Source organism: Diadema antillarum, unplaced genomic scaffold (genome assembly GCF_040938485.1).
Source record: "Diadema antillarum isolate AM-2024a unplaced genomic scaffold, OU_Dant_1.0 seq00000688_RagTag, whole genome shotgun sequence".
In the NCBI taxonomy this organism is placed as follows: domain Eukaryota; kingdom Metazoa; phylum Echinodermata; class Echinoidea; order Diadematoida; family Diadematidae; genus Diadema; species Diadema antillarum.
Window position 1 is genome coordinate 519867 of NW_027271593.1, and position 26052 is coordinate 545918.

At 40.3% G+C, this 26052-nt stretch overlaps 2 protein-coding genes across 2 annotated transcripts; both read left to right on the top strand.

Moving 5' to 3' along the window:
• On the top strand, positions 1-9562 carry LOC139737269 (protein dispatched homolog 1-like). The gene is made up of 4 exons (XM_071647946.1): positions 1-80; positions 4072-4195; positions 5163-5406; positions 6936-9562. The coding sequence occupies exons 1-4, from the start codon at positions 1-3 to the stop codon at positions 9527-9529; spliced, it is 3042 nt and encodes a 1013-aa protein (XP_071504047.1). The 3' UTR covers positions 9530-9562.
• Positions 9563-15406: 5844 nt separating this feature from the next.
• LOC139737270 (protein dispatched homolog 1-like) lies at positions 15407-24983 on the top strand. The gene is made up of 4 exons (XM_071647947.1): positions 15407-15486; positions 19331-19454; positions 21073-21301; positions 22174-24983. Exons 1-4 carry the CDS (start codon positions 15407-15409, stop codon positions 24981-24983), a joined length of 3243 nt encoding a protein of 1080 aa, XP_071504048.1.
• Positions 24984-26052: the final 1069 nt, after the last annotated feature.

Consider the following 26052-nt stretch of genomic DNA (forward strand, 5'->3'; position numbering starts at 1 on the left):
ATGGAGCCAAAGGACGCATCAGTCTCCGAGGTCCACCGGCCTGAGTCGTCGCCCCGGTCGTTCTGCAGTCCTGGCAAACTGTGAGTATCATCCCAAATGACATCTCAGCTAGAATCCGTAGGGTGAGATTGTCTTCTAAACTTTAAAAAATGTGTCTTGATTGTTATCTTATATCGTTTCTAGATCATGAAAAGATTAAACCTTCTCAGTAATCAGGCATCAACAATTAAAAAACCACATGAAGATCTGTATACACAATTTGTTAAAATTAAAATCAAAATTGACCGGATATTCTGCCGGATTTCTCATAATGGGAGGGCTATCAGGTTACTAAATAATTGTCCATGCTTAACATCAATTACATGATCTGAAAGGCACATTTTATGGACATGCCAGACAAAAACCTGAACCTAAAAATATGAAAAGAAAATATTTGAGAAATCCGAAGAAAAGAAACATCTTTTTACACGGCTATAGTTTCCCCATTGATTCTGCCCCGCAGCGCAGAATATGGCGAACATAAATCATTCAGACTGAATGGAGCTCCAAATAAGCAACAACAACAGCAGCAGCAGCAGCAGCAGCAGCAGCAACAACAACAACAACAACAACAACAACAACAACAACAACAACAACAACAACAACAGCAACAACAGCAACAACACAACAACAACAACAACATCAACAACATTCTTGCTCTGCAGTTTTGGCACTGCGCTTCAGTGATTGACCGCTGTATCGCAGTGCGATAATGTGTATCGTGGAGAAATGGAACCGATAACACTTTTATACTGAATACATGTATACTGTACTGGTAATGTATATCAGTTATACAAACGTTCGAAAACCTATATTGAACAGTCAATGGCTACTGTAAACGTTTTCCCCCTCTATGCTGAACCATAGGTGTGAGACCAACTAGACTCCTCTCCAGGTGTCCGATTATTGTAACACGTACAAAATGGGAAACTACGCAACGATCAGATTTGCATAGTGGCGGACGGCTTTTTTTTTTTTTTTTTTTTTTTTGCGCGTGACTATTTAAAGGACAAGTTCACCTTCATAGACATGTGGGTTGAGTGAATGCAGCAAAATTAGTAGAACACTTCAGTGAAAGTTTGAGGAAAATCGTGCAATCCGTTCAAAAGTTATGAATTTTTGAAGTTTCTGCTGAGTCACGGCTGGATGAAAAGACTACTATACCTTGTGGTGTCGCATGTGTACAACGATATAAAGAAAGTATAAAGAAATTCAACATATTTTCACTTTTCTTGCATAACAAAAGAGCACTCAACTTCTCTCTTTCAAAAGGCAGGGGGAATAATATTACCCTTAACCCTATAAAGCCCAAGGGGGGGGGGGCAGATTTTCATTCGCCACTACTTCGCCCTTAATCCAATTTTAACCAAATTTGGTGACTTTTCCTAAAATCTTATTCCAAATATTTTGATATGTAGTTTAGCTATATTTGATATTGCTGGTTGCCATGGCAACCATAAACTGACAACCATGTCGGTCAGATTTTACTTATTTTTCTGTTCCATTTCCAATTAACAATATTATAACGTCTGAAATGGGCGTTTCTTGGTTGAAATTTGCTGAAGAAGCAACACGTGAAGTAATTATGGCCCTGAAATGTTTTTTCTATTATTTCCCTTGTTTTTCTGTGACAACAGCATAAAACAATAGATATAATAGAGATACTTGAAAATAACAGTATTTTCCAAAGATTGCCGTTCTATTTTGTGTTATTTTGATTCCTTCACCCAAGTTATACCTCTAATATCATTTGTTTATCACATCATCAATCTGCAAACTTAAAATTCCAATACTATGGGAATATGAAATATGATAACTATGCATATATCTATCCCAAACAATACATCACAGGTCTCATAATGTATTTCTTTATTTTGTTATGAATAGCACCTCCATGTGGTGACCTTGAGAAATTTCAACCATAACAAATAATGAACTTGGACTTGCACATCATTTGTGGCAAATATGAAAAAATATTGGTCAATGATAAGACATATATACTGGGGATAAAGAAATTATACAGAAAAATCATGTTTTTAGCATATTTTCTATGTATTTCTTTATATTTTGGTAAATAGCGCCCTCTATATGTGATTTTGAAAAAGTTCAAGTATGCAGTCATGTAGAGTATGAGTTGTTCTACCCATGTGCCAAATATGACGATGAAACATCAAAAAATAACAAAGTTATATAGGGGGGCACTATGTGCCCCCCCCCCCCCCCTTGGGCCTGGGAAGGGTCAAAATAGCTTGGGCTTTATAGGGTTAAAATACATCAGTAACAAGTGGAAGAAATGTGCACTTTATTCAAAAAGTAAAGTTTTTATGACATTCTCTTTTTATTTTCCTTATATCGTTGTACGCATGTGGCATCATACACTGTAGTAGTCTTCTCATCCAGCAGTGACTGCACAGACACTTTAAAGATTCATAACGTTTTAACGGATGTTCTGATTTTTCCCAAACTTTCACTGATGCGTACCACTATAACATTGTTGCATTCACTCAATCCACATGAAGGTGGACTCAATCCTTAAAAGTTTTGTGATATAATGATATTGGGCATATAGTAATAGTCACATACTGAAATTTATTATGGCAATATCAAAAGATGACAACATGAACATCGACGAAAACATTAAAAAGCTCTTCCTCTTGCAATTGAAAATTACTGTTGCTTTACAGCTGAAAAATAGACATGCGGGGCATCATTTCATTTTTGTGAATTTATATAAAAAGATGTTTAAACTGTATATTCAAAGATGATGATGATGATGATGATGATGTTGAAACAGCATTTATATAAGTGCAATTTATCTGTAGAAACATTCAAAGGCGCCCAGCTCCCACAAAATGTCACACATCATTTACAAAGTTGCTGGAAATATATTTTAAGCCAGCCCCAGTTATTCCAATTCCCGACCCCAAGGAAAAGAATAATTGTGCAACATAAAGCGAGAAGAATGCCATTCTCCGTTCTATTTTGAAAGCCTACCAAAACTCTACCGAAACGCTCGATATGTGACGTCACTGAATGAACTCAGTACTAAAGCAAAAGCAGACTATGTCCTATACGCAATGCACACATTCAAATTTGTAACTGTTTTCCTAGGTGTTTGAGCGTTGTATTGATACAGTATTTAGCCGGGATGAATATTATATCAATGCAAAGTGAATCCTGAGGCTTTTCCATGTAATTTAAATAGTCCGCTATAAAAACATGAACAATAATTATAACTATCTCTCAAATTAAAGGTAAAATTCCATGTCCCTCATGCACTTGCCCACCCCGAACACTTTGGCCATAATAGTCACCGTCAACATTCACTTGGTGTTGCTTCTGTTGAGTTTTGCATTAAGCCGCACGGCCGCGCCACCCGCGGCCGGGTGGTTTGCTGTTTATCACGTACACTATTGTTAGGTGGGCTTTTCGAACAGAGAAATTATAGGTCCGGAAAAATTATAGGTCCTTGTCTTCTAAAGACTTGAATATGCCTTTCCAGTGATGGTTTCTAAGCTGGGCACTGGTGTAATAGTGTTCTGTGCCACCATTTCTTTGGAAGAATGTCACAATTAGCATAATTCGAAGTAAAAGTAGCGATGAATGAACATAGGATATTTCTTTTTAGCTATGAAACGTCGTCTGCTGCTGGTAGATTGGTTAAATCTGTTAGGAGGATTAAAATCATTCGCCGAATTTCCCCGAATTCATTCGAAGTGCTTTCATTACCGCAGACATGGTATGAATTTTCTCTTTACCCTTGTTGCATTCCCCGTTGTGGACTGAACAAAAGTCTTAAATGTTGTCATTTCCAAGATTCTAGCGTAAGCACAGGATATAATTTGTGCCAAACTGTAAATTTCTTTAAAATTCCACTTTAAGATGACGTCACTAACTTAAGGAATGGTTCCACAATGATGTAGGGATAGGAAAATACATGTGTACTCAGAAACTTATAACATTATGAAGGTGCTCAATATTTTTATGACACAGCTCAGCACTTTCTTTCTATTTTTTTTTCTTTTCACACAGCCACGCCCGATTGTTTTCCCGCTTTCCTGTGCTGATGGTTTTCATTCAAGTCGCTCTTATCGCACTGCTGACCTACGTTACCATTTATTTCTACGGTCCACCAAATTTTGACGATGCCTCGAGGGTAAGAATGAGATTTTGTTTTTATCTGAGGCAGGATCTTAAGAATATAGACCCTGCAACGAAGAATAATCGCAACATTACAAACCCAACGAGAATGGATTTAGGTTTTGAATTTTGCAACTGAGCTTCTGTAAATAAGGATTAGGATTCAATGTGTACAAAAACAAGCAAACAAAACACGCATCCAAGGAAAGAAAAATCAAAACCATACCCGTGTATATCAAAATTTCCTCGTCATATTAATATTTGTATTCACATTATTCTGCCTGTATATTCTTATCCTTCCTGAATATTCAAAGCGACATGTAGAAACATATTAAAGTTACCGTCTAAAACATTTCTATAAATCATGAGGCGAGTTGACGTACATATGACATGTGTGTGTGTGTGTGTGTGTGTGTGTGTCAAAGCATCATTCATATTCATTCTAGTCAGAATTTATCCATATTCTTCGATACCAATCAAATTGTACGTCACTAGCACCTCAAATGAAAACCAAAACACACAGATGCATAAAAACATGCAATAATGCTTTCATGTTGACATAATTATTCATGTTTCTGTATAGTTGTATGCTTGGACAAAATATTTTACATCTAAATCAACATGTAGAAACATGTTAAAGTTACGCTCTACGACATTTCTATATGAGGTGAGTTGACGTATACATAAAATGCATTTGTGCGAGCGTGTGTGTGTTTGTGTGTGTGTGTTTGTGTGTCAAAGCATCATTCATACTCATTCTTGTCAGAATTCATCCATATTCTCGATACCATTCAAATTGTACATGTCACTGTATAGCACCTCAAACAAAAACCAGCACAAACACTGCAAACATACATACAAAAATGCGATAATGCTTTATACATGTTGACATATTCATGTTTCTATAGTTGTATGCTTGGACAAAATATTTTGTTTTTCATCTCTGCGTGTCCCTGTACATCTCTTCGTTTTCTGTTGAGCAGGGCATTGAGGCCAGGGGGACGCCTATTCACGATCGTGTCATCCCTCTCGAAAACATTTTGACTGAGAGTGAGATTTTCTCACCAACGCTCACCTTCGACCAAGACATCGACTCGGCCATCGATCCCGCAACTACCCTACCGCTCACGGACCAGTCAACATCACCCCCTGATTTTACGGCAGCTGCATTGACCTCCACTCTGTACACTGCCGGGACACCGTCCATTCCTTTCTGTGGAAATCCTGGTACGTTTGACACCTGATAACGCGAAGGAAACACATACTGCAATGGGCTCTAATCTATCGTTTGAAAAAAAAAAAAACACCCCTATTGTGTTTTGTTGCAATTTTTCAGGGTCCTATCAAAACTGCCACATATCACTTGTGTAACAGATCAGCTCAGTGCCATAACAAAAAGAACCCAACTCGAAATCACGTTGACATTCACAATGCGATACAGAGGTTTTTGGTGTTTTGTGGTTACATTTAATATCAAAATTTGGATTTGGTGAAGTACATAAGAAGCGATTATTCTAAACTCAATCTTTTAATGTCTTCAAATTCTTCAAAACAGCGAAAAAGGTCTATGATACAACATGGTGTAAGGTTCGTTGCAGTTATGATATGATGAGGAAAAGGAATACCCAGCCAAGCACGCACAATGATTGTAATATGTCAGCATCAAGTAGCAATAAGTGAAGCAAAAGAAAGCAAAAGAAACATGATGCAACGTACAAGGTTTGATTTCAATTTTCGGTAGAATATTCCAGGCTCGAATCTCTGCCGGTGAGTCAACTATTTTTGTATATTGCACTTGTGACTATAAGCAGGAACACGTATGGATAAATATCTGACAGCGTTGGGAAATCTTAGAATGATAGGGTCCACTGGGAGAACAATCTTCAAACTGAAGACATATTGACGAGGATAATAGTAATTGTGACCGTGTAATACAAACCCAACAAGAAGCCGCCAAACATGGGATTTTAGTTAAGGCAAGATTCTGAAAGAACAGACTCTAAGCTTTAAAATGATGTATAACTCAATTCAAATGGACTCTCCAAACCTATCTAAATATTGGAAAAACACATACTCTGGAAAGTGTGAACTGGAGTACAGGTTCTATTTGTGCGCTTTAATCTTTACCAAACCGTGGTAGCTGTGCGATGAATGGGACAAAAAGAGGATATAAACCAAAGGAGCAACAACAGTAAAGAAATCATCAAATTAAGCTGAAATTTGGCACGTTCTATTAACACATTTTATCCATGAATAATGCCAATTTTCAGAGCAGTAGCATTATCTTTTCAAAAGTTGTTACATTTAAAAGTGAGGAATATGCAAAAGAATTTCAAGAAATGAAAAGGGGTCTCTAAGACATACCTGGTCTCACTACTTTATAAGAAAAGGGTTGTAGAAAAACTGCTGAAAACACGCTTTCCTATTCGTTTTATGATCCCAAACTTAGAAATAATGTAGAAAAGGAAGAGCTCTTTCAGGAAATATAAAAAATTTAAGATTGACTTGGTTGACCCGTTTCACCTTTTTTTTTTTGGGGGGGGGGGGGGAGGGGGGAGGGGGTGGGAGTCCTCACGTTAAATCAAGGAGTGCGACTCTTTTTTGGTTTTGTTATGGACGCTCTAATTTGTTATTGGTGACAATATGAAGTTTAATCGTCATCAGCACTATTCGCAGTATGATATCATCATGATCTTGGAATAACTCACTGATTCTTTGGTAAAAACAAACAAAAACGCTCTTATTATCTTCTACAGAGGGCAGCAGTTTCCGGGCTGTGTACGTCCCATCTTCGTATGCCGAGGAGCTCCTTGATGTTGAATCTCTTCGTTCAATGTGCCAGCAAGACGACACGTTCGTCCGCAATAGTTCAACTTACGACGAGGTGTGCAACAGGGCTGATTCGCTGTCATCTTGCTGTCCAACCTGGTCGGTTCCAAACTACATCAGCGCCCTCAGCGGTAGAAGCTCTTGTCACGATCTCACGGCTGCTGACGTTGCTTACGCCAGGGATCTCCTGCTCGAGTGTGCGCCGTACTACACGTCAGGGCACCTTCAGGCGGAATGTGGTTCAGGAGTCACGTGTCCAGGTGTGCCAACCAACTGCACAACTTACAACGCGATCTACGTCATTTTGTACGGTCTCACCCCTAGTGACTTCTCCACTCAAATCACAGAAACAGGCGATCTCACTCTGAAGACTTCCCTGCAAATTGTCTCTCTCGCCGGCAGTACGGAAAGCACGGAGGCCAAGACCCTGTACCTGGACGCGGTGGGTAGACGTGGAGTAGACAATGGCATAACTCGCATTGAGGCCATCGGTACTAACAGGATCGTCAAATTCACCGTCATTTCTGGTCCTTTGATGATGGATTTAATCCTAACAGGAATAGCGGGAATAGCTGTGTTTTTCATTCTGTGGATTTACTTACAGTCTGTTTTCATAGCGTTCATGGTGCTATTGGAAATAGTGTTCTCCTTGCTACTGGCTTACTTCCTTTACTTTGTTGTCTGCCGGCTAACATTTTTTGCGTTTGGAAACATGCTGTCCGTTGCTATTGTTCTCGGGGTAGGGGCAGACGATGCCTTTATATTCTATGACATATACGTGAGCATAAGAACGAGATATTCCGATAAAGATTCGCGGTTCATTCTGGAGCATACAATGAAGGAGGCATTTCCGACAATGTTCGTCACCAGTCTTACCACAGCTTCGGCTCTGTTCATGAACGCCACAGGATCTATTACAGCTATTCGTTTATATGGTGTGTATGCAGGTCTTGTTATTCTGTGCAACTTTTTATTCACCATGACGTGGTCTCCTGCCACTCTCGTTATATACGACAGATATATGAAACGTGGGACATCTGCTTCTGAAAATATCACGACATGGACGTGTCTCAAAACAGCGAAGAACTGCTGGATGAAGATGTCGCAGTTTACTAGTAAACTCTTCACAGAATACCTACCGTGGCTGGTTTTCACGTTAAGGTATCTGTGGCTGATTGTTTTCACTCTTCTGTCTACTGCTGCCTTTCTCGTTGTATTTTGGAGGCCGCAGCTAAAGCTGCCCTCATCGAATACCGAGTTCCAGGTTTTCACTCTAAGACACCCCCTCGAGATGTACGATCAGGTGTTCCGTCCCCAGTTCGACATCGAGAAGGCCAAACTGGCTCCGCTGCAGATAATCGTTGTATGGGGAGTCGTTCCCGTCGACAACGGAAGCCCGTGGTCCCCGGAAGAGCGAGGGTTCATACAGCTGGATGACACGTTCAATTTCGATGATCCTCAGTCACAGGTATGGCTGCTGGAATTTTGCTCTTCTCTCCGCCAACAAGGATTTTACCAGACTCCCACATACATCTATGAAGACTGTTTCATCGAGGGTATGAAGAGCATGATGGAGGCTCCTTGTGTCCCGGATGCTCTCGGAAGTGACCTTTCACCTTGCTGCAATCAAACGTCATTTCCGTATTCTACAGAGTTATTCAAAACATGTGCTCCGAAATTGGCGGCCCTTCGTTGTCAGCCGTTCGGTTGTCCGCCAGAGCTCCCTGGTCTGCGATTTGACGCGAACAATAACATAGTGGCATTCTTTGTCCAGTTCCAGAGTACGGCCTTGTCTCAGCTGGAGTTCGCTCCTGTCAAGGAGTATTATGACGTAGCTTCTGCCTGGGTCGCAGAACAGGTCAAGACTGCTCCTGCTGGACTTCAAGGTGGTTGGTTCGGAACCATCACACTCGCCCAGCCGTACTACATAGATCTCCTCATCCACTTGAGTAAGGACACGCCCCTATCGCTTGGTCTATCCCTCGCCATCGCTGCATTTGTTTTATTGATTACGAATAGAAACGCATTAATAGCGCTTTATGCTGTCTTGTCGATAGGGGGAGCAGTCATTTTGTCTGTTGCGATCTTTGTCCTTATTGGTTGGCCGTTGGGTGTCTTTGAATCCGCTCTCATAGTCTTGACAGTTGGGTTAGCCACTGATTTTACAATCCACTACGGCGTTGCGTATAGGCTTGCACCCTATAAGGACAGACGTTCTCGGGCGAGACATTCATTATCGACACTGGCGTCTGCGAATACCATGGCAGCCCTCTCTAGTTTCATTGTCGGTGCCTTAGTAATCCCTGCTGATGTACTCATCTTTGTGCAACTCGGCATCGCACTCGACATTGTCATCGTTTGCAGCTGGTTATACGGAACGTTTTTCTTCATATCACTCTGCTACGTTGCCGGACCAGAGGAAAACTGCTGTCTGATTCGATGCTGCCTAACGAAATCTGCCGTCGTAGCAAATAGACATGAACCAGAAGCAGAGGTAGAAAAGGTGGAAATGAGCCCCTGAACTAATGGATATGACAAAGTTGCTGCTGTGAAATACTATTTTCCCATGTGTGTGTGTGCTTTTTTTTCTCTGTGCTGCTAGTCGACATTGACAAGGAGACATCGTCTTTAAAAGAAATCAACCTTACTAAATGGGAACACTCATACTGTCATAATGACAGAATATTAGCATCAGCGTTTCATTTGACATCCTTCTCGTCTTCTTGCCGTCTTATGCCTTGGACCCTCGTTTAACTATACATATTTCAAGCCATATAGTTGTTTTTCATACACGTATTGCCGTAATGTCGGGAAGGTGGATCCATTTCCCTGAATAAACATGGTTATCTTAACTAATACTGTTTGTATATTTCTGATGATCAATAAAAATGAAATATGTATTTTTACATTGGAGAAATCGTTGTTGTGAAACTTGCAAAATCTCAAATGATAATGCCTACTCTATCATTATTATCATTATTATTATTATTATTATCATTATCATTATTATTTCGTTTTATTTATACAGGGTGGCCCCGTCAGTAATCAAGTACTGTTTTCCAGGGGGCCCTGTAAACACATACATACATACATATTGTAGGTTGGCATTAATCCTTACTTGCGACTCAAACATGCACGGTGTATCTAAAACTTTCCAAATGTATTGTCATTTGTTATTTGTATTTTTACAATAAAGAAACCATATACAGATAAAACACGCATGAAATTCGTTGATCTGTATGGTTGTCGTGAAATGAATGATGTAATGAATAATTGATAATCTCATTGTTTTCAAAGAATTTTAACAAAGTTTGGTTGAAACCATATTGAGGTCATCTAGGGGTGAATTTGTGTAGGACAGCCAAATAATGTATACCAAGATTCACAGGACGATGTCGTATAAAGTCAATCGACCGCTGGAAGGGCAGCACACTTGGCTTGGAGAAGCGTAACTCACTTCAACTTCAGCTGTGCGATAGGTCGATTGAATTCAAAAGTATTCACATAGAGACGCTGAGCTGTACAAACACAGATGTCACTAAAAGATATACGAACATTCGAATGTCTGTAGAAATCAAATCTTATTAATAAAAAAATATGGATATGGGTAAGTAGTAATATGCACTTCCCTATTTGAGATTACAGCAACGAACAAAACAGTAAAAAAAAAGAACAACAAACAGAAAGATACTTTATTTCACATGTTCCAAAGGGGAAGTTTGTATCCACCTCGATTTTGTTGGTATCATTTACTTCGACAATGACTCCCTGACCTTTAACAGAGTGCAAGAAACAGATGTAGAGGAAATGGTTTGATGATATGCGAATTTTCATACGTAATAACATTTCCGGTGTTTTCTTAAACTTTCCATTATCTACGGAGAAATGTTGGTCCGCCTAAAAACTGAGCCATTATTGCAATCAGTTTGAGAAAAGAAAATACGTTTAAGAGAAGTTTCGTCCTATGTGGGAGGCAAAATCTCCTACAGATCAGATTGTTCAAATTCGACAAGCTTATTGCAGACTAGATTACAGGACAAGTCCTCAAGTCGGAGGCGAAATACTCAATAAGGTACAGAATAATTTTACGTGATTGTGAAAGAAGAACATATTTCTAAGTCCTTAATCTTTAATAATCGTCATCTAAAGGTTCTCAGAAATCTGATTCCTTTGTAGCCAGCGGTGATAAAAACAGATTTGGATTTGGCAAAGATTAAGATACTAACCAGCCAAAGGAAAGTCAAGAAGCTGTCATGACTGTGATTCCGTTTTTACACACAAATACACACAAGCATTATAAATTGAAGCTGTCCATTACAGTTCCTCCTACGGCTGAATATTGATTCACGTCTTAAGTTCGACCTGATCCAAACGAATAAGGATTTATATGTTAGTGTAACTATCTCGGATATTCTTCGAAACCTTTCTGAACCCTTCTGAACTCTTCGGAATTCTTCGGAACCGTTACACGTCTGGGAATCTATCTTTTCCTTTTTTTTTTTCGGAGCCCATATCGAAGTCAATTTGATCCGATTTTTATTCAGGGGGACTCTAAATATGAGCAGCAAGGTAAGGAAATTTGATAAAACGGGTGGTGTGTGTGACTATTTTTCTAAGTGGGTCTTTATTAGCACATGGGCGTCATGGGGGGGGGGGGGGGTGGGCTGGGTGCGAACGCATCCCCTTCAGACCCTAAACAAACAAACAAACAAACAAACAAACAAACAAACAAACAAACAAAACATCTTCAGTCTCCGAGCCACCTCATCGGCGGACGTTAGATAATTAGGTTTGTTTTGTTTTGTTTTGTTTTGTTTGTTCGTTTGTTTTTATTGCACCAGGGACAAAGATTCTCGCGCCCCGGGCTCTGGCAGCACTGATTGTATATTTTTTTACAGTGTTTACTATTTATCGACCGTACTATACATCCGTACGGTACGGAGCACGTACACGTTTGCGTGTACGTGTACGTGCACGTGTGCTACAAGGACGAAGGGTCTATGTACAAAACCTCACTTCTTCTCACTATTCCAAACTGAGAATACAAGCGGGGCAAATCTATCATTGTGCCCCAATAACTCCCTGGACGAGAAGATTTTCTTGCTTGTTTGACATACAAAATGCCCCTATGAAAAACATCGGAGGGGCAAGAATATTATAATTTTGGCCCCCTCCCCCATAATTAATAATTCCCGTGATGAGAAGATTTTCTTGCTTTTTTGGCAGGAACAAAAGTTTCCCATGAAAATACTGAACGGGTAAGAATATTATTTGCCCTCCCCCTGAATCTAAAATTCCAGAGATGAGAAGATTTTCTTGCTTTTTTGAAAGAAATCTACCAAATATTTCATTCAAAGTGTGCACCATGCAGGTTGCTGAATTTCGATTCTAAAAATGCAAAATCTCTCTCGTGTTGGAGAAGCATACCTCTTCCCACACCCTCCCCAGTCTGGTCTATTTCCCATGGACTGAATACACCTTTACATTGACAGATTTACAAATTTTTCATCGAAAGTGTGCACCAGATCTGTCATTTCACTTAAAAAAAAAATGCAAAGGTTCCTTCGTGTGGGAGGGGATAATTATCTCCTTTCAATTAACTCTTTGCCCGCTTGGTTTCCCTTCATTTATTAGTACACAAAATTCTTGGGGGATTGAGAGCTTCATAAATTCCAAATGTCTTTTTGAGATATTTTCATTTGAATTTTGAAGATGTGAAAGCTTCCCCGTATGCAGGGGCATCGATCTCAGAGGACAAGGGGGAAAACACGCCATTTCGTCCCCCTATTCCCGAAATGAGTAAACATTTTTCTTATTGTGCAACGGATTGTTAAGTTTCAATTCTGAAAATGCTAAATCTCCGTCGCGTACCCTCCCCCGGTAGGTCTCCATCCAAACACTTAGTAATCTTTGGGATTGACAAATTTCCGAATATTTGATCAAAAAGCATGTTTGATATATGTTACTTGAATTCAAATAGGCCCCTATATTCAAAAGTTTCCTCATCCTCTTTAATCAATGTCCCCTCCCCCCCCCCCCCCCCCCGGCTCGGTTCCTACCCACAGATTAAGACTCCGCACATTTGGGGACTGACAATTTTTCGGAGTATTTCTTAGAAGTGTGCATCAGATTGTTCTATTTCAATGAAAACAAAAATGCAAAAGCTCCGCCGTGAAGGAAGGGGCTACCCCCTCCCACATCCTCCACCTGTCAACTTCCATGTATCACTATGCCTACGCATTGATGTTGCACACGTGGAAACAAGAGCTGAGATGCCGCGAGTTAGTCAAGCAGATATCTTTTTCTTCTTTTTTTTACAGGAAAAAAACAACAACAAAAAATCACCAGAAGGGTGAACTAGAATGTCTGAAAATGCAAAATCTCCCTCGCGTTGAAGGGGTGGGTGGGGGGGGGGGGTATATACTCCTCCCACCCTCCCCCGCTCGGTCGCTTCGCTTCCTCGCACATAATGCTATATTCCACCTTCAAGTTTATGCCTCCCCCCTCCCCAACATGAAAATAATTATGGTAAAAATGTGTTAAAATGAAAAGTTCATCATTGATTATTGTGACAATAAGAATTACTAGAATAAATAAGTTTTAAAGAGTGATCCCTATTCACCAAAATCACGATACTAATTAGCAGCCACTTAAATACTCTGTGAACAGAGACAATGAACAATAAAAGTGTTTTTCTTGTTTAAAAAAGTTGACAATTTCATAACTGAAAATGCGAAATTTTCGCCCCTACCGGGAAGAAAATTATAATACACTAATAACACACATTATTACATCCATCCACTATCTACTTATGAGTAAATTTAGTGTGTAGATGGTAGCCCCGCGTCTTCCAGTGTGCCCCTCAAACATTCCTTCAGTAAACCTTTCATTTTTCCTTTTCTTCTATGTTTTCTAACAATATAAGAAAAAAAATCATTACTCAAACAATGCGATCACGTTTAAGCTTTTAATGAGTAAATTTCAGACGAATGGCAAAGCGAAAGTGGTTCGCTCAGACTAAGCATTCTTCTCTTGAATTCTTGAAGATTGTCATTAATTCAAACGGGGGGGGGGGGGGAGAGAAAATAAACTGAAAGACTGAATTGTTATCAAGTTCAAATTTTCTCGTCAAATGGATGCAGCCGGCGGCATTTCTTCGACCAGGGCTCTCAGATCCTCCCACTGTACATTATTTTCATCTCTTCGGAATTTGCGTTCTTTTGATCGGATGCCAATGGCGGATCCAGAGTGGGGCACACCTGGCCCGCCCCCTCCCACTTTGCTTTAATTTTGTAAAAGCACTACCCGGATCCGTCCTTGGATGAGCGCTGTGCATTTCACGCTAAAGTGAGTTTATTGTATGGTGGCATATAGTTAGCAGGATCAGTGGATTAATTACACCAGAACTCATTCTTCCGATGCTCGAGGTTTAGCGTTGGTCACAATGAGCCTTTCTTCAAGCTGTTAGATAGAGATGTGGGGAAGGTTCTATCGATGGCATTTTTGAATGAGGCGATTGATGGCGAGTTAATAGTGGCGTCACTCAGGTGGTTCCACTCGATGACAGTAGACGGGAAGAAGGAGTTTCTGAATTGTTCTGTTTGTGCTCTTATTTGATTAAAGCACTGACTGTGCGAGAGGGCGCAGGGGTAATTAGAAGGTTCTATCGATGGCCTTTTTGAATGAGGCGATTGATGGCGAGTTAATAGTGGCGTCACTCAGGTGGTTCCACTCGATTACAGTATAGACGGGAAGAATGAGTTTCTGAATTTGTCTGCTTGTGCTCTTATTTGATTACTTACTGTTATTTGTCACTTGTCTGTCTAAGTTATTCACTTGATATTTATCGCAGTTTGTGAATTGCTTAACACGGATACGTCGTCTGAGTTTTTAGGTTGAGCAAAGGTTTGAATTGGGAGAGCTGGCACCAGTCCCCCCCCCCCCCCCCGACCACTTTGAAGAAGAGGGTGAGCTTGAGATTCCTTCTTCTTTCCTTCAGGCTTGGGAGACGAAGTTCAGCCAGCTTGTTTGTGATAAAGCCGTCATCTCTGGACACGTAATCCCCTGTTATGAATCGGACAGCTCTTCGTTGGACACTTTCAAGTCTGTTTATGTCCTTTTGTAGATATGGGTCCCAGGTAGTGACACCGTACTCAAGAAGTGATGTAACGAGTGAAGTATAGGCACTTCGCTTAACGTTGACAGGACAGAAGTAGAGGTTTCTCCGAAGGAGGGATAGAACCCAATTCGCCTTTTGCGAAGTTTTAAGTTTTGTGGTGTGAAAGAGAGTGACGCGGAGAACACCGATGAGGTCATTTGCCAATTAGTCTCCAAACACCTGTTCACAGGGAGCAATTTTGTTCATTCGAATGCAGTCTGAGGCAGAACTTTGACAGAAATGGAGCCAAAGAACGCATCAGTCTCCGAGGTCCACCGGCCTGAGTCGTCGCCCCGGTCGTTCTGTAGTCCTGGCAAACTGTGAGTACCATCCCAAATAATATCTCTGCTAGAATCCGTAGAGTGATCGTCTTCTAAACTTTGAAAATGTGTCTTGATTATTATCTTTTATCGCTTCTAGTTCATGAAAAGATTAAACCTTCTCAGTAATCAGGCATCAATAACTAAGAAACCACATGAAGATCTACAAAATTTGTTAAAATTAAAATTAAAATTTGCTAAAATCAAAATCGAAATTGACCGAATATTCTACAGGATTCTCATAATGGGAGGGCTAGCTGGCCATGCTTAACGTCAATTACATGATCGGAAAGGAAGATTTTATGGATATGCCAGAAAAAAAACTAAAGCTCAAAATAGGAAATGAAATCATGCGAGGAATCCGAAGAAAAGATATATATATATATATATATATTTTTTTTTTTACACGGCTAGTTCCCCCCCCCCCCCTTGATTCCAGTTTTGCTGAGATATGCTCTCGGTAAGACTGAAAGCACGTACTGATAATGCTCTAGATCGTCGTATGAAAGATGGACTCAAGAATAAATTGTTGGCAATCTGAAATTCGTAAAAGTACAGCTTCAAAAGAACCTTTCTGACAAAGGACTCAAAACTTATTCGACCTTCCATATCCACAAGTGGAATTGGTGTAAGACCTCCGAACGTGTCATTCTGGATGTGGAAACCTCCATGTGTATTCACAGGATTGAAAAAAAGTGTATATCAAACAGAGGCAACACATCCTTTCAAAAACAGTTTATAAACATTCCTTTTTCAAAAATACATGTGTCGGGTATGCGTGAATATTGTAATGTCCCAGAAGCAGTTGAACGTTTTCTTAGGTTATGCCCCAGATATACATTGTATAATAGTATAATAGATCTTTGATACTAGCGGAAACAGATACACCAGAAGACAACATCCAACGGTTATCAACTTCATCTAATTCAATACACCAAAAAACCCTTCTGTTATAAGTAAAGAGATCAGAAATATTTTAGATAGGCTTGAATCATTTCATGATTGTATAATCTGTACTACAGTGTAACTGTCTCGAGGCATCAGAAGAGGAATGTGTACATTATAGCCCAGTGGTTGCTTGCTTTACTGAAGAACCCATTCGTGATTATATTTGTATCTTATTAACATTGTTCGTTTGGTCTGGTTTCAAATCGGACCAATTAAGGTTCATGTGTTGGTAAGCATCGGACTCTACCGATGCCTGCATATCGGAGGGACCTAGGCCGTTAATAACGGCTGAGAAGTCTGCTCGAAACAATGAGCCGGATTGGCCGAAAGATACACTTTTTAAGCAGACGAATAGACGTACCGACAGCTGACCAATGACCCCTATGACAATCTTTACCTTTTTCGAGTAAAAAAAAAATAGAAGAAAATAAAATTTATAGGGATAATTTTTAGCGTAAATATTCTAAAGAAAATGAGGGACACCACAAAACACAAAACAACAACAACAACAACAACAACATTCCAGGCTAGAGTTTGAGTTAGGGTTATGATTAGGTTCAGGATTAGGATTAGGGTTAGGGTCATGGGAAGGGTCCGGGGTTATTGCCAAGGGGGTAATTGCACTAGTTCCATGGCGTACATATTCAGACTGAACGGAATTCCAAAAAAAAAAAAAAATCACAACAACAACAACAACAGAAACAATAAAATTTTCCCTTTACAGTTTTTAGCACTGATTTGAGTTTCAGTGAATGACCGCTGTCAGAGCATGGTATGTATCGTAGAGAAATGAAACCAATAACACTATACGAAATGCATGTACTGGATTCTACAATCTTTGTAGTAAAGTATGTCAGTTGCGCAAACGGTCGAAAACTTTTTCCCTCTGTATATGCTGAGCAATTTAGGTGTGAAACCGACTAGTCTCCTCTCCAGGTGCGCGGCTATTGTCATCACACGCACAATGGGAACTACGCAACTAAAATTTGCATAGTGGGCGAAACTTTTTTTTTTTGTAAGTGTGACGAAGTTTTGTGAAACAGTGGATGTTTGACATTAACATATACTGTGTGAAATTTATCAAAGCAATATTAACCCGTTCTTTACAGGAACCTGGTATACCAGGTTCCCAAGATGAAGACAAGAGTGTCTGCTTTTGTGGCCTAAATTAATGTTTCTTTGTGTTATAAAGTCCCCAAAATGGGTTTGATAACAAGGTTAGAGTTTATTCTATCAGCATTTGTTCTCCTTCTGTTGGAAGAATTCGCATATCACATTATTTTCTACCTTTGTTCTGATTTATTTCCCCCTTGCTCTGCTACAAAGCTCGTATGAACATGCACATTAGCGATTAAAGCTGATCACAGCACAGAACTTTATAGAGTTCTGTGGATCACAGTAGAATCTGTGTTCGCTGACCACAGTAATCACATTCTGGTGCCTGATTTGTGTAGAACAAAAGAGTTTGTGAGCCCTTCAGTGCACGCTCTATTCATACATCGCACCAGATCGATATTTCTATTGTTCAAGGGCACATGTAGTTGATCGTGGTATGGGGAGGGCGATGCATGCACCGCTTGACTGCTTTGGTGAATTTACCAACCTGTCCGTTCTCTGTCGACGGGCAAAAAGAATCTCGTGTTGGGACATTGAAGGTACTAGTATTCAGAGAATTGCGGGAGGAACGGGTTATAAGGTTATTACATCAGCATCAAGGAAAACATAAAGTATATTTAATATATCCTACGGAATAGCTCACGCTCTTATGATAGAAAAGTACGGTTGCTTTACAGCTGAAAAAATAGACATGAGGGACATCATTTCATTTTTGTGATTTTATGTGAAAAGATACCATGTTATGTTTAAACTGTACATTTAAAGATATCAGATTATTAATAACATTTCATGACATTGCAAATCGACTAGAAACCAGCCCCAGTTGTTTAAATTCCCGACCTGAAAGATTTGTGCAACACAAAGAGAGAAGAATACCATTCTCCATTCTATGTCGAGAACCTACCGAAACTCGCAGAACATAACTAATATTTGTGACGTTACTGAATGGACTCAGCAAGCAAAAGCAGACTATGTCCAATTGGTAATGCACATCTTCAAATATGTAACTGTTTTCCTAGGTGAGCGTTGTATTCATATTTTGCCGGAATAAATGCCATACCATGGAAAGTGAATCTATGTTTGTTTGTTTGTTTGCTTGTTTTTTGTGTGTGTGTGTCATTTGAATGATCTACTGCAAAAACATCAACAGTCCAGACAATCTGTCAAATAAAAGGCAGAATTTCATGCCTCTCTTGCCCGCCCTTGGTCACTTGGTCAGCATTCGCTTGGCCTTGCTACTGTGAATAAGCCGCACGGTCGCGCAGTCCGCCGCTGGGTGGTTTGCTGTTAATTCATTATACGCCATTGTTAGGCGGGCTTTTCGAACGGAGAAATGCGACGGTCCTTGTCTTCTAAAGACTTGAATATGCCTTTCCAGATATGGTTTCTAAGCTGCCCACCTTTTCTTTGGAAGAATGTCGCAATAAGCCCACATTCGAAGTAATTAGCCTCTTATTCAATAACAATGAATGTACTTGATATGATATTCGATTTTAGCTGTGACACGTCGTCTGCTGCTATTATATTGGTCAATTTCATTACGTCACTAAACAAACTTTGTCGAATTCATCCGAAGTGCTGTCATTGCCGTAGACAACTTATGAATTTTCTCTTTGCTCTTGTTGCATTCTCCATTGTACAATGAACAAAAGTCTTACATTTTGTCATTTCCAAGATCTAACAGAACACAGCAAGAGTAAAGGTTTCACTCTGATTTTCATGACGCAGCAGCACACTACTATGACGTGCACTTACCTCTCTCTCTATATTTTTTACACAGCCACGCCGAACTGTTTTCCCGCTTTCCTGTGCTGATGGTCTTCATTCAAGTCGGTCTTATTCTACTGCTGACCTATGTTACCATATATTTCTACGGTCCACCAAATTTTGACGATGCCTCGAAGGTAAGTACATTGTGTAGACCCTGCAACGAAGAATAATCGCAATATCTCAAACCCAAAAAGGATCCATGATAAAGGTTTTGTATTTTTGCAGCTGGGCTTCTGTAAATAAGGACTTAATATGTACACAAACAAGCAAGTACCAAACAACAGGCATCCAAGGAAACAAAATTCGAAACCATACCCTTTTATATCGAAATTTTATTTCCCAGTCATTTTAATTCATATTGACAGCAAACTGCCTTGACATTCCTACCCTTCTTGAACATTGAAATCAACATGTAGAAACATGTTAACCCTATAAAGCCCTAAGGGGGGGGGGGGAGCACATTGTGCCCCCTACCATATTTTCGTTTGCCACTCCCACACTCTTTACTCAATTTCAACCAAATTTGGTGACTTTTCCCTAGAATCTTATCGCAAACATTCTGATATATAATTTAGTTATGTCCGATATTGCTGGTTTCCATGGCAACCGCAAACTGACAACCATGTTCGTCAGATTTTGCATGAATTTCTGTTCCAATTTCAGTTAACAGCATAATAATGGATGAAATGGGGGTTTTCTTAGCTGTTATTTGCTGAAGGACCAAAATGTGAAGTAACAATGGTTTAATTACCCTGAAATGCTCTTCTTATTATTTCCTTTGTTTTTATACGACATAGGCATCAAACAATAAATATAATGGAAATAATCGAAAATACAGCATTTTTCAAAGACTACCCTTTCATTTTGCGTTATTTTCACACAAGCTTTGCCTGTAATATCATTTGTTTATCATATCATCAATCTGCAAACTCAAAATTTCAATGTTTTGGGAATATGAAATGTGATACCAGTATATGTACCCATTCGAAGCAATACATCATAGGTTTCATACATTTCTTTATATTGTAATGAATAGCGCCCCCACATGTTGACCAAGATAAATTTCAACCATTACAAAGAGTGAAGGTTGACTTGCTTTTCCTTTATGGCAAATATGAAAATGATTGATATAAAATAGAAACATATATACTGGTGATAAAGAAATAAAAAGAAAAAACATGATTTTAGCATATTTCCTATGTATTTCTTTATATTTTGATAAATAGCGCCCTCAATGGATGACCTTGAGAAATTTCAAATGTTGTGTCATGAAGAGTATATGTTGCTCTACCCATGTGCCAAATATGAACGTCATACATCATATAATAAAGAAGTTATATAGGGGCACAATGTGCCCCCCCCCCCCCCCCCCCCCTTGGGCCTGGAAGGGGTCAAAATAGCTTGGGCTTTATAGGGTTAACGTCACTGTCTAAAACATTTCTATATAAGATGAGTTGCCTTATACATAACGTTTGCTTGTGGTGTGAATGTGTTTGTGACTATGTCAAAGCATCGTTCATACTCATTCTTCTCAGAATTCATCAATAATAAACATTCTTCAATACCATTCAAATTGTACATGTCACTAGGATCTGAAACGAAAACTCACAGACCCATGCAAACATACAATAATGTTTTCGTACACAATCATGTTGACATATTTATATGTTTCTATAGTTGTATGCTTGGATAAACTATTTTGTCTTTCACCTTTGTGTGTCCCTGTATATCTCTTCGTTTTCTGTTGAGCAGGGCATCGAGGCAAGGGGGACACCTATTCACGATCGTGTCATCCCTCTAGAAAACATTTTGACTGAGAGGGAGATATTCTCACCAACGCCCACCTCCGACCTCGACATCAACTCGACCATCGCTCCACCGCTCTTGCACCAATCAAGGTCACTCCCCGATCTTTCGGCATCAATGCCTTCCACAGTGTACGCTGCCGGGACACCATCCATTCCTTTCTGTGGAAATCCTGGTAAGTATGACACCATCATCGCTCGATGGGAACATAATTATACTGCAATGGGCTCTAATCTATTACTTCAAAAATGCCTACTGTGTTATTGTTGTAACTTTCAGGTTTATGTGATTCTGGAAATGACTTGTCAAAACTGCTCAAGGCCATAACAACAACAACAACAACAACAACAACAACAACAAAGAAATCAACTCGAAATCACGTTGACATTCATAAACGACACATGGGGTTTTGGTCTGTTTGGTCTGTTTTATGTAAGAATTTATATATTGGTGAGGTATATAGAAGCAATTTGTTTTTAACTCAATCTTTCAATGTCTTCTTATTCCTAAAAACAACCCAACAGGCCTATGTTATGATTGATACATAGGGCTAGTAGTGATTAAATGATATATGTTAAGGAATCAAGCACACACAATAATTGTAATACAGCTCTATAACTATATTAAAAAAAACATACAGTTATTAATGAAGCAGGCCAAAACAAAGAAATATGATACAACGCATAGCACTTGATCGTATTCCTCGGTAGCTCGGCCGGTGAGTCAACTATTTTTTGTACATTGCACTTGTGACTAAGCAGGAGCACGAATGGATAATTCTCTGACAATGCTGGGACATCTTAGAATGATAGAGTTCACTGTGAGAACAATCCTTGAACTGAAGACACACTGACGAAGGTAACAATACAATGTAATAAAAAATCAATATTAATCGCCATCAGCACTTTTCGCAGTGTGATATCATGATAATCTTGGAATAACCCACATCCTTAGATACATGTAGGACTATTAAGTCTGCCTTCAAGAAACAAACAAACAAACAAACAAACAAACAAACAAACAAAACTTTCTCATTATCTTCTACAGAGGGCAGCAGTTTCGGGGCTGTGTACGTCGCATCTTCGTATGCCGAGGAGCTCCTTGATGTTGAATCTCTTCGTTCGATGTGCCAGCAAGACGACACGTTCGTCCGCAATAGTTCGACCTATGACAACGTGTGCAACAGGGCCGATCCTCTGTCGTCTTGTTGCCCAACCTGGTCGGTCCCAAACTACATCAGCGCCCTCAGCGGTAGAAGCTCTTGTCACGATCTCACGGCTGCTGACGTTGCTTACGCCAAGAATCTCCTTCTTGAGTGTGCTCCGTACTACACATCAGGGAACCTTCAGGCGGATTGCGGTTCAGGAGTCACGTGTCCAGGTGTGCCAACCAACTGCACGACTTACAACGCGATCTACGTCATTTTGTACGGTCTCACCCCTAGTGACTTCTCCACTCAAATCACAGAAACAGGCGATCTCACTCTGAAGACTTCCCTGCAAATTGTCTCCCTGGTCGGTAGTACGAAAAGCAACAAGGCAAAAACTCTTTACCTGGACGCGGTGGGTAGACGTAGCGTAGACAATGGCATAACTCGCATCGAGGCCATCGGTACTGACAGGATCGTCAAGTTCACCGTTTTTTCTGGTCCTTTGATGTCTGATTTGATCCTAATGGGAATAGCGGGAATAGCTGTGTTTTTCATTCTGTGGATTTATTTACAGTCTGTTTTCATAGCGTTCATGGTGCTATTGGAAATAGTGTTCTCCTTGCTACTGGCTTACTTCCTTTACTTTGTTGTCTGCCGGCTGACGTTTTTTGCGTTTGGAAACATGTTGTCAGTTGCTATTGTTCTCGGGGTGGGAGCAGACGATGCTTTTATATTCTATGACATATACGTGAGCATAAGAACGAGATATCCCGATAAAGATTCGCGGTTCATTCTGGAGCACACGATGAAGGAGGCATTTCCGACAATGTTCGTCACCAGTCTTACCACAGCTTCGGCTCTGTTCATGAACGCCACAGGATCTATTACAGCTATTCGTTTATATGGTGTGTATGCAGGTCTTGTTATTCTGTGCAACTTTCTATTCACCATGACATGGTCTCCTGCCACTCTCGTTATATACGACAGATATATGAAACGTCGGACATCTGCTTCTGAAAATATCACGACATGGACGTGTCTCAAAACAGCGAGGAACTGCTGGATGAAGATGTCGCAGTTGAGCAGCAAACTCTTCACAGAATACCTACCGTGGCTGGTTTTCACGTTAAGGTATCTGTGGCTGATTGTTTTCACTCTTCTGTCTACTGCTGCCTTCCTCGTTATATTTTGGAGGCCGCAGCTGAAGCTGCCCTCATCGAATACCGAGTTCCAGGTGTTCACTCTTAGACATCCCCTCGAGATTTACGACCAGGTGTTCCGTCCCCAGTTCGACATCGAGAAAGCCACGTTGGCTCCGCTGCAGATAATTGTTGTATGGGGAGTAATTCCCGTCGACAACGGAAGCCCGTGGTCCCCTAAAGAGCGAGGATTCACACAACTGGATGACATGTTCAATCTCGATGATCCACAGTCACAGGTGTGGCTGCTGGAATTTTGCTCTTCTCTTCGCCAACAAGGATTTTACCAAACTCCCACACATATCTATGAAGACTGCTTCATCGAGGGTATGAAGAGCATGATGGAGGCTCCTTGCGTCCCGGATGCTCTCGGAAGCGACCTTTCACCTTGCTGCAACCAAACGTCCTTTCCGTATTCTACAGAGTTATTCAAAACATGTGCTCCGAAATTGGCGGCCCTTCGTTGTCAGCCGTTCGGCTGTCCGCCAGAGCTCCCTGGTCTGCGATTTGACGCGAACAATAACGTAGTGGCATTCTTCGTCCACTTCCAGAGTACGGCCTTGTCTCAGCTGGAGTTCACTCCTGTCAAGGAGTATTATGACGTAGCTTCTGCCTGGGTCGCAGAACAGGTTAAAACTGCTCCTGCTGGACTTCAAGGTGGTTGGTTCGGAACCATCACACTCGCCCAGCCGTACTACATAGATCTCCTCATCCACTTGAGTAAGGACACTCCCCTTTCACTTTGCCTATCCCTCGCGATCGCTGCATTTGTTTTATTGATTACGAATAGAAACGCACTAATAGCACTATATGCTGTTTTGTCAATAGGGGGAGCAGTCATTTTGTCTGTTGCGATCTTTGTTCTTATTGGTTGGCCGTTGGGTGTCTTTGAATCCGCTCTCATAGTCTTGACAGTTGGGTTAGCCACTGATTTTACAATCCACTACGGCGTTGCGTACAGGCTTGCACCATATCCCGACAGACGTTCTCGGGCTAGACATTCACTATCGACACTGGCGTCTGCGAATACCATGGCAGCCCTCTCTAGTTTCATTGTCGGCGCCTTTGTACTCCCTGCTGATGTACTCATCTTTGTACAACTCGGCATCGCACTCGACATTGTCATCGTTTGCAGCTGGTTATACGGTACGTTTTTCTTCATGTCACTCTGCTATGTTGCCGGACCAGAGGAAACGTTTTGTCTGATTCCATGCTGCCTAAAGAAATCTGACGTCGTAACAACCCAGAAGGAAAAACCAGTTACACCAGTTGAAAATTTCAACAGGTTCAAGTTGATTTCAACTGGAAGCAGTTATCTGCAAGTGGTTCCAGTCGACTCCAACTGGTCTCTAATGCATTTCATGTGGACAGTCGGTACGAGTACATGGGATTTAAATAGGCACCAGTCCCCACAACCAGATGATAACTGGTCTGTGCCCATGTTTCCAGTTGCACCAGTTACACCAGTGAAAACCAGTAACGATTTTAACTGGTCTCTGCTGGTTTAACTGGTCTTCACTGGTTGCAACTGGTACCAGTTAAAATCAGTTGATATGTTGATGTCATATCGGTACAAGTTTATACCAGCTGAAATGAAATGGTTACCAGTTGATACCAGCTGATCAAATTTTGTGTACAAGTTGATACCAGCTGATCAAATTTTGTGTACAAGTTGATACCAGTTGAGGTCTTCCAGGTACCAGTCAGTTGACTCCAGTTGAAACAATTGAGTCGAATAACTAACCTAAAAAGATACTATTCATTGTGGTTCAATCAAGCTGAAATAACTGGATAAATTGCATGGCCAATTTTACACCGGACTGAACATACATATTTAATTCCCATGCATTCATTGACTAAAAATAATGGCAATTAAACAAAATTAATAAACTGATTAGAGTTGACTGGAAACCAGATGAAAGGTAACTGGTTTTGTATACTGGTCCAGTTGGAAAGTAACTGGTTCCGTTTACTGGTTGGAATTCAACTGGACCAGTAAGCCCATTTCAATTTCCAGGGTTACCAGTTGATTGGAACTGGTTCAATTTGTACAGTTGTAACTGGTATTTCTTTCTGAGAAGCCGATATGGACCAGGGGCAGGGGTAGAAAAGGTAAAAATGAGTTCCTTAACTTATGAATATGACAAAGCTGCTGCTGTGGAATTCCATTTCCCTACGTGTTTGTGTGTGTTTTCTTTTCTTTTCTTTTTATTGCTCTGTGCTGCTAGTCGACAGGATATCGTATTATAAAGAAATCGACCTTACGAAACGTCGAGAACACTCACATTGCCATAATGACAGAATTTTTAGCGTCAGCCTTTTATTTGATATCCTTCTCTTGCCGTCTTATGTCTTGGACCCTCGTTTAAGTGTAGGCCTACATATTGCAAGCCATTTTAGGTACATTGTATTTCGTAATATCGGGAAGGTGGATCCATTTCCCTGAATAAACATGGTTATCTCAACTAATACTATTTGTAAATTTGATAATTAATTAGGATGAAATATGTACTCTTTTCATTACAGAAATCGTTTTGCGAAACTTGCCAAATCTCAAATGATAATGCCTACTATGTT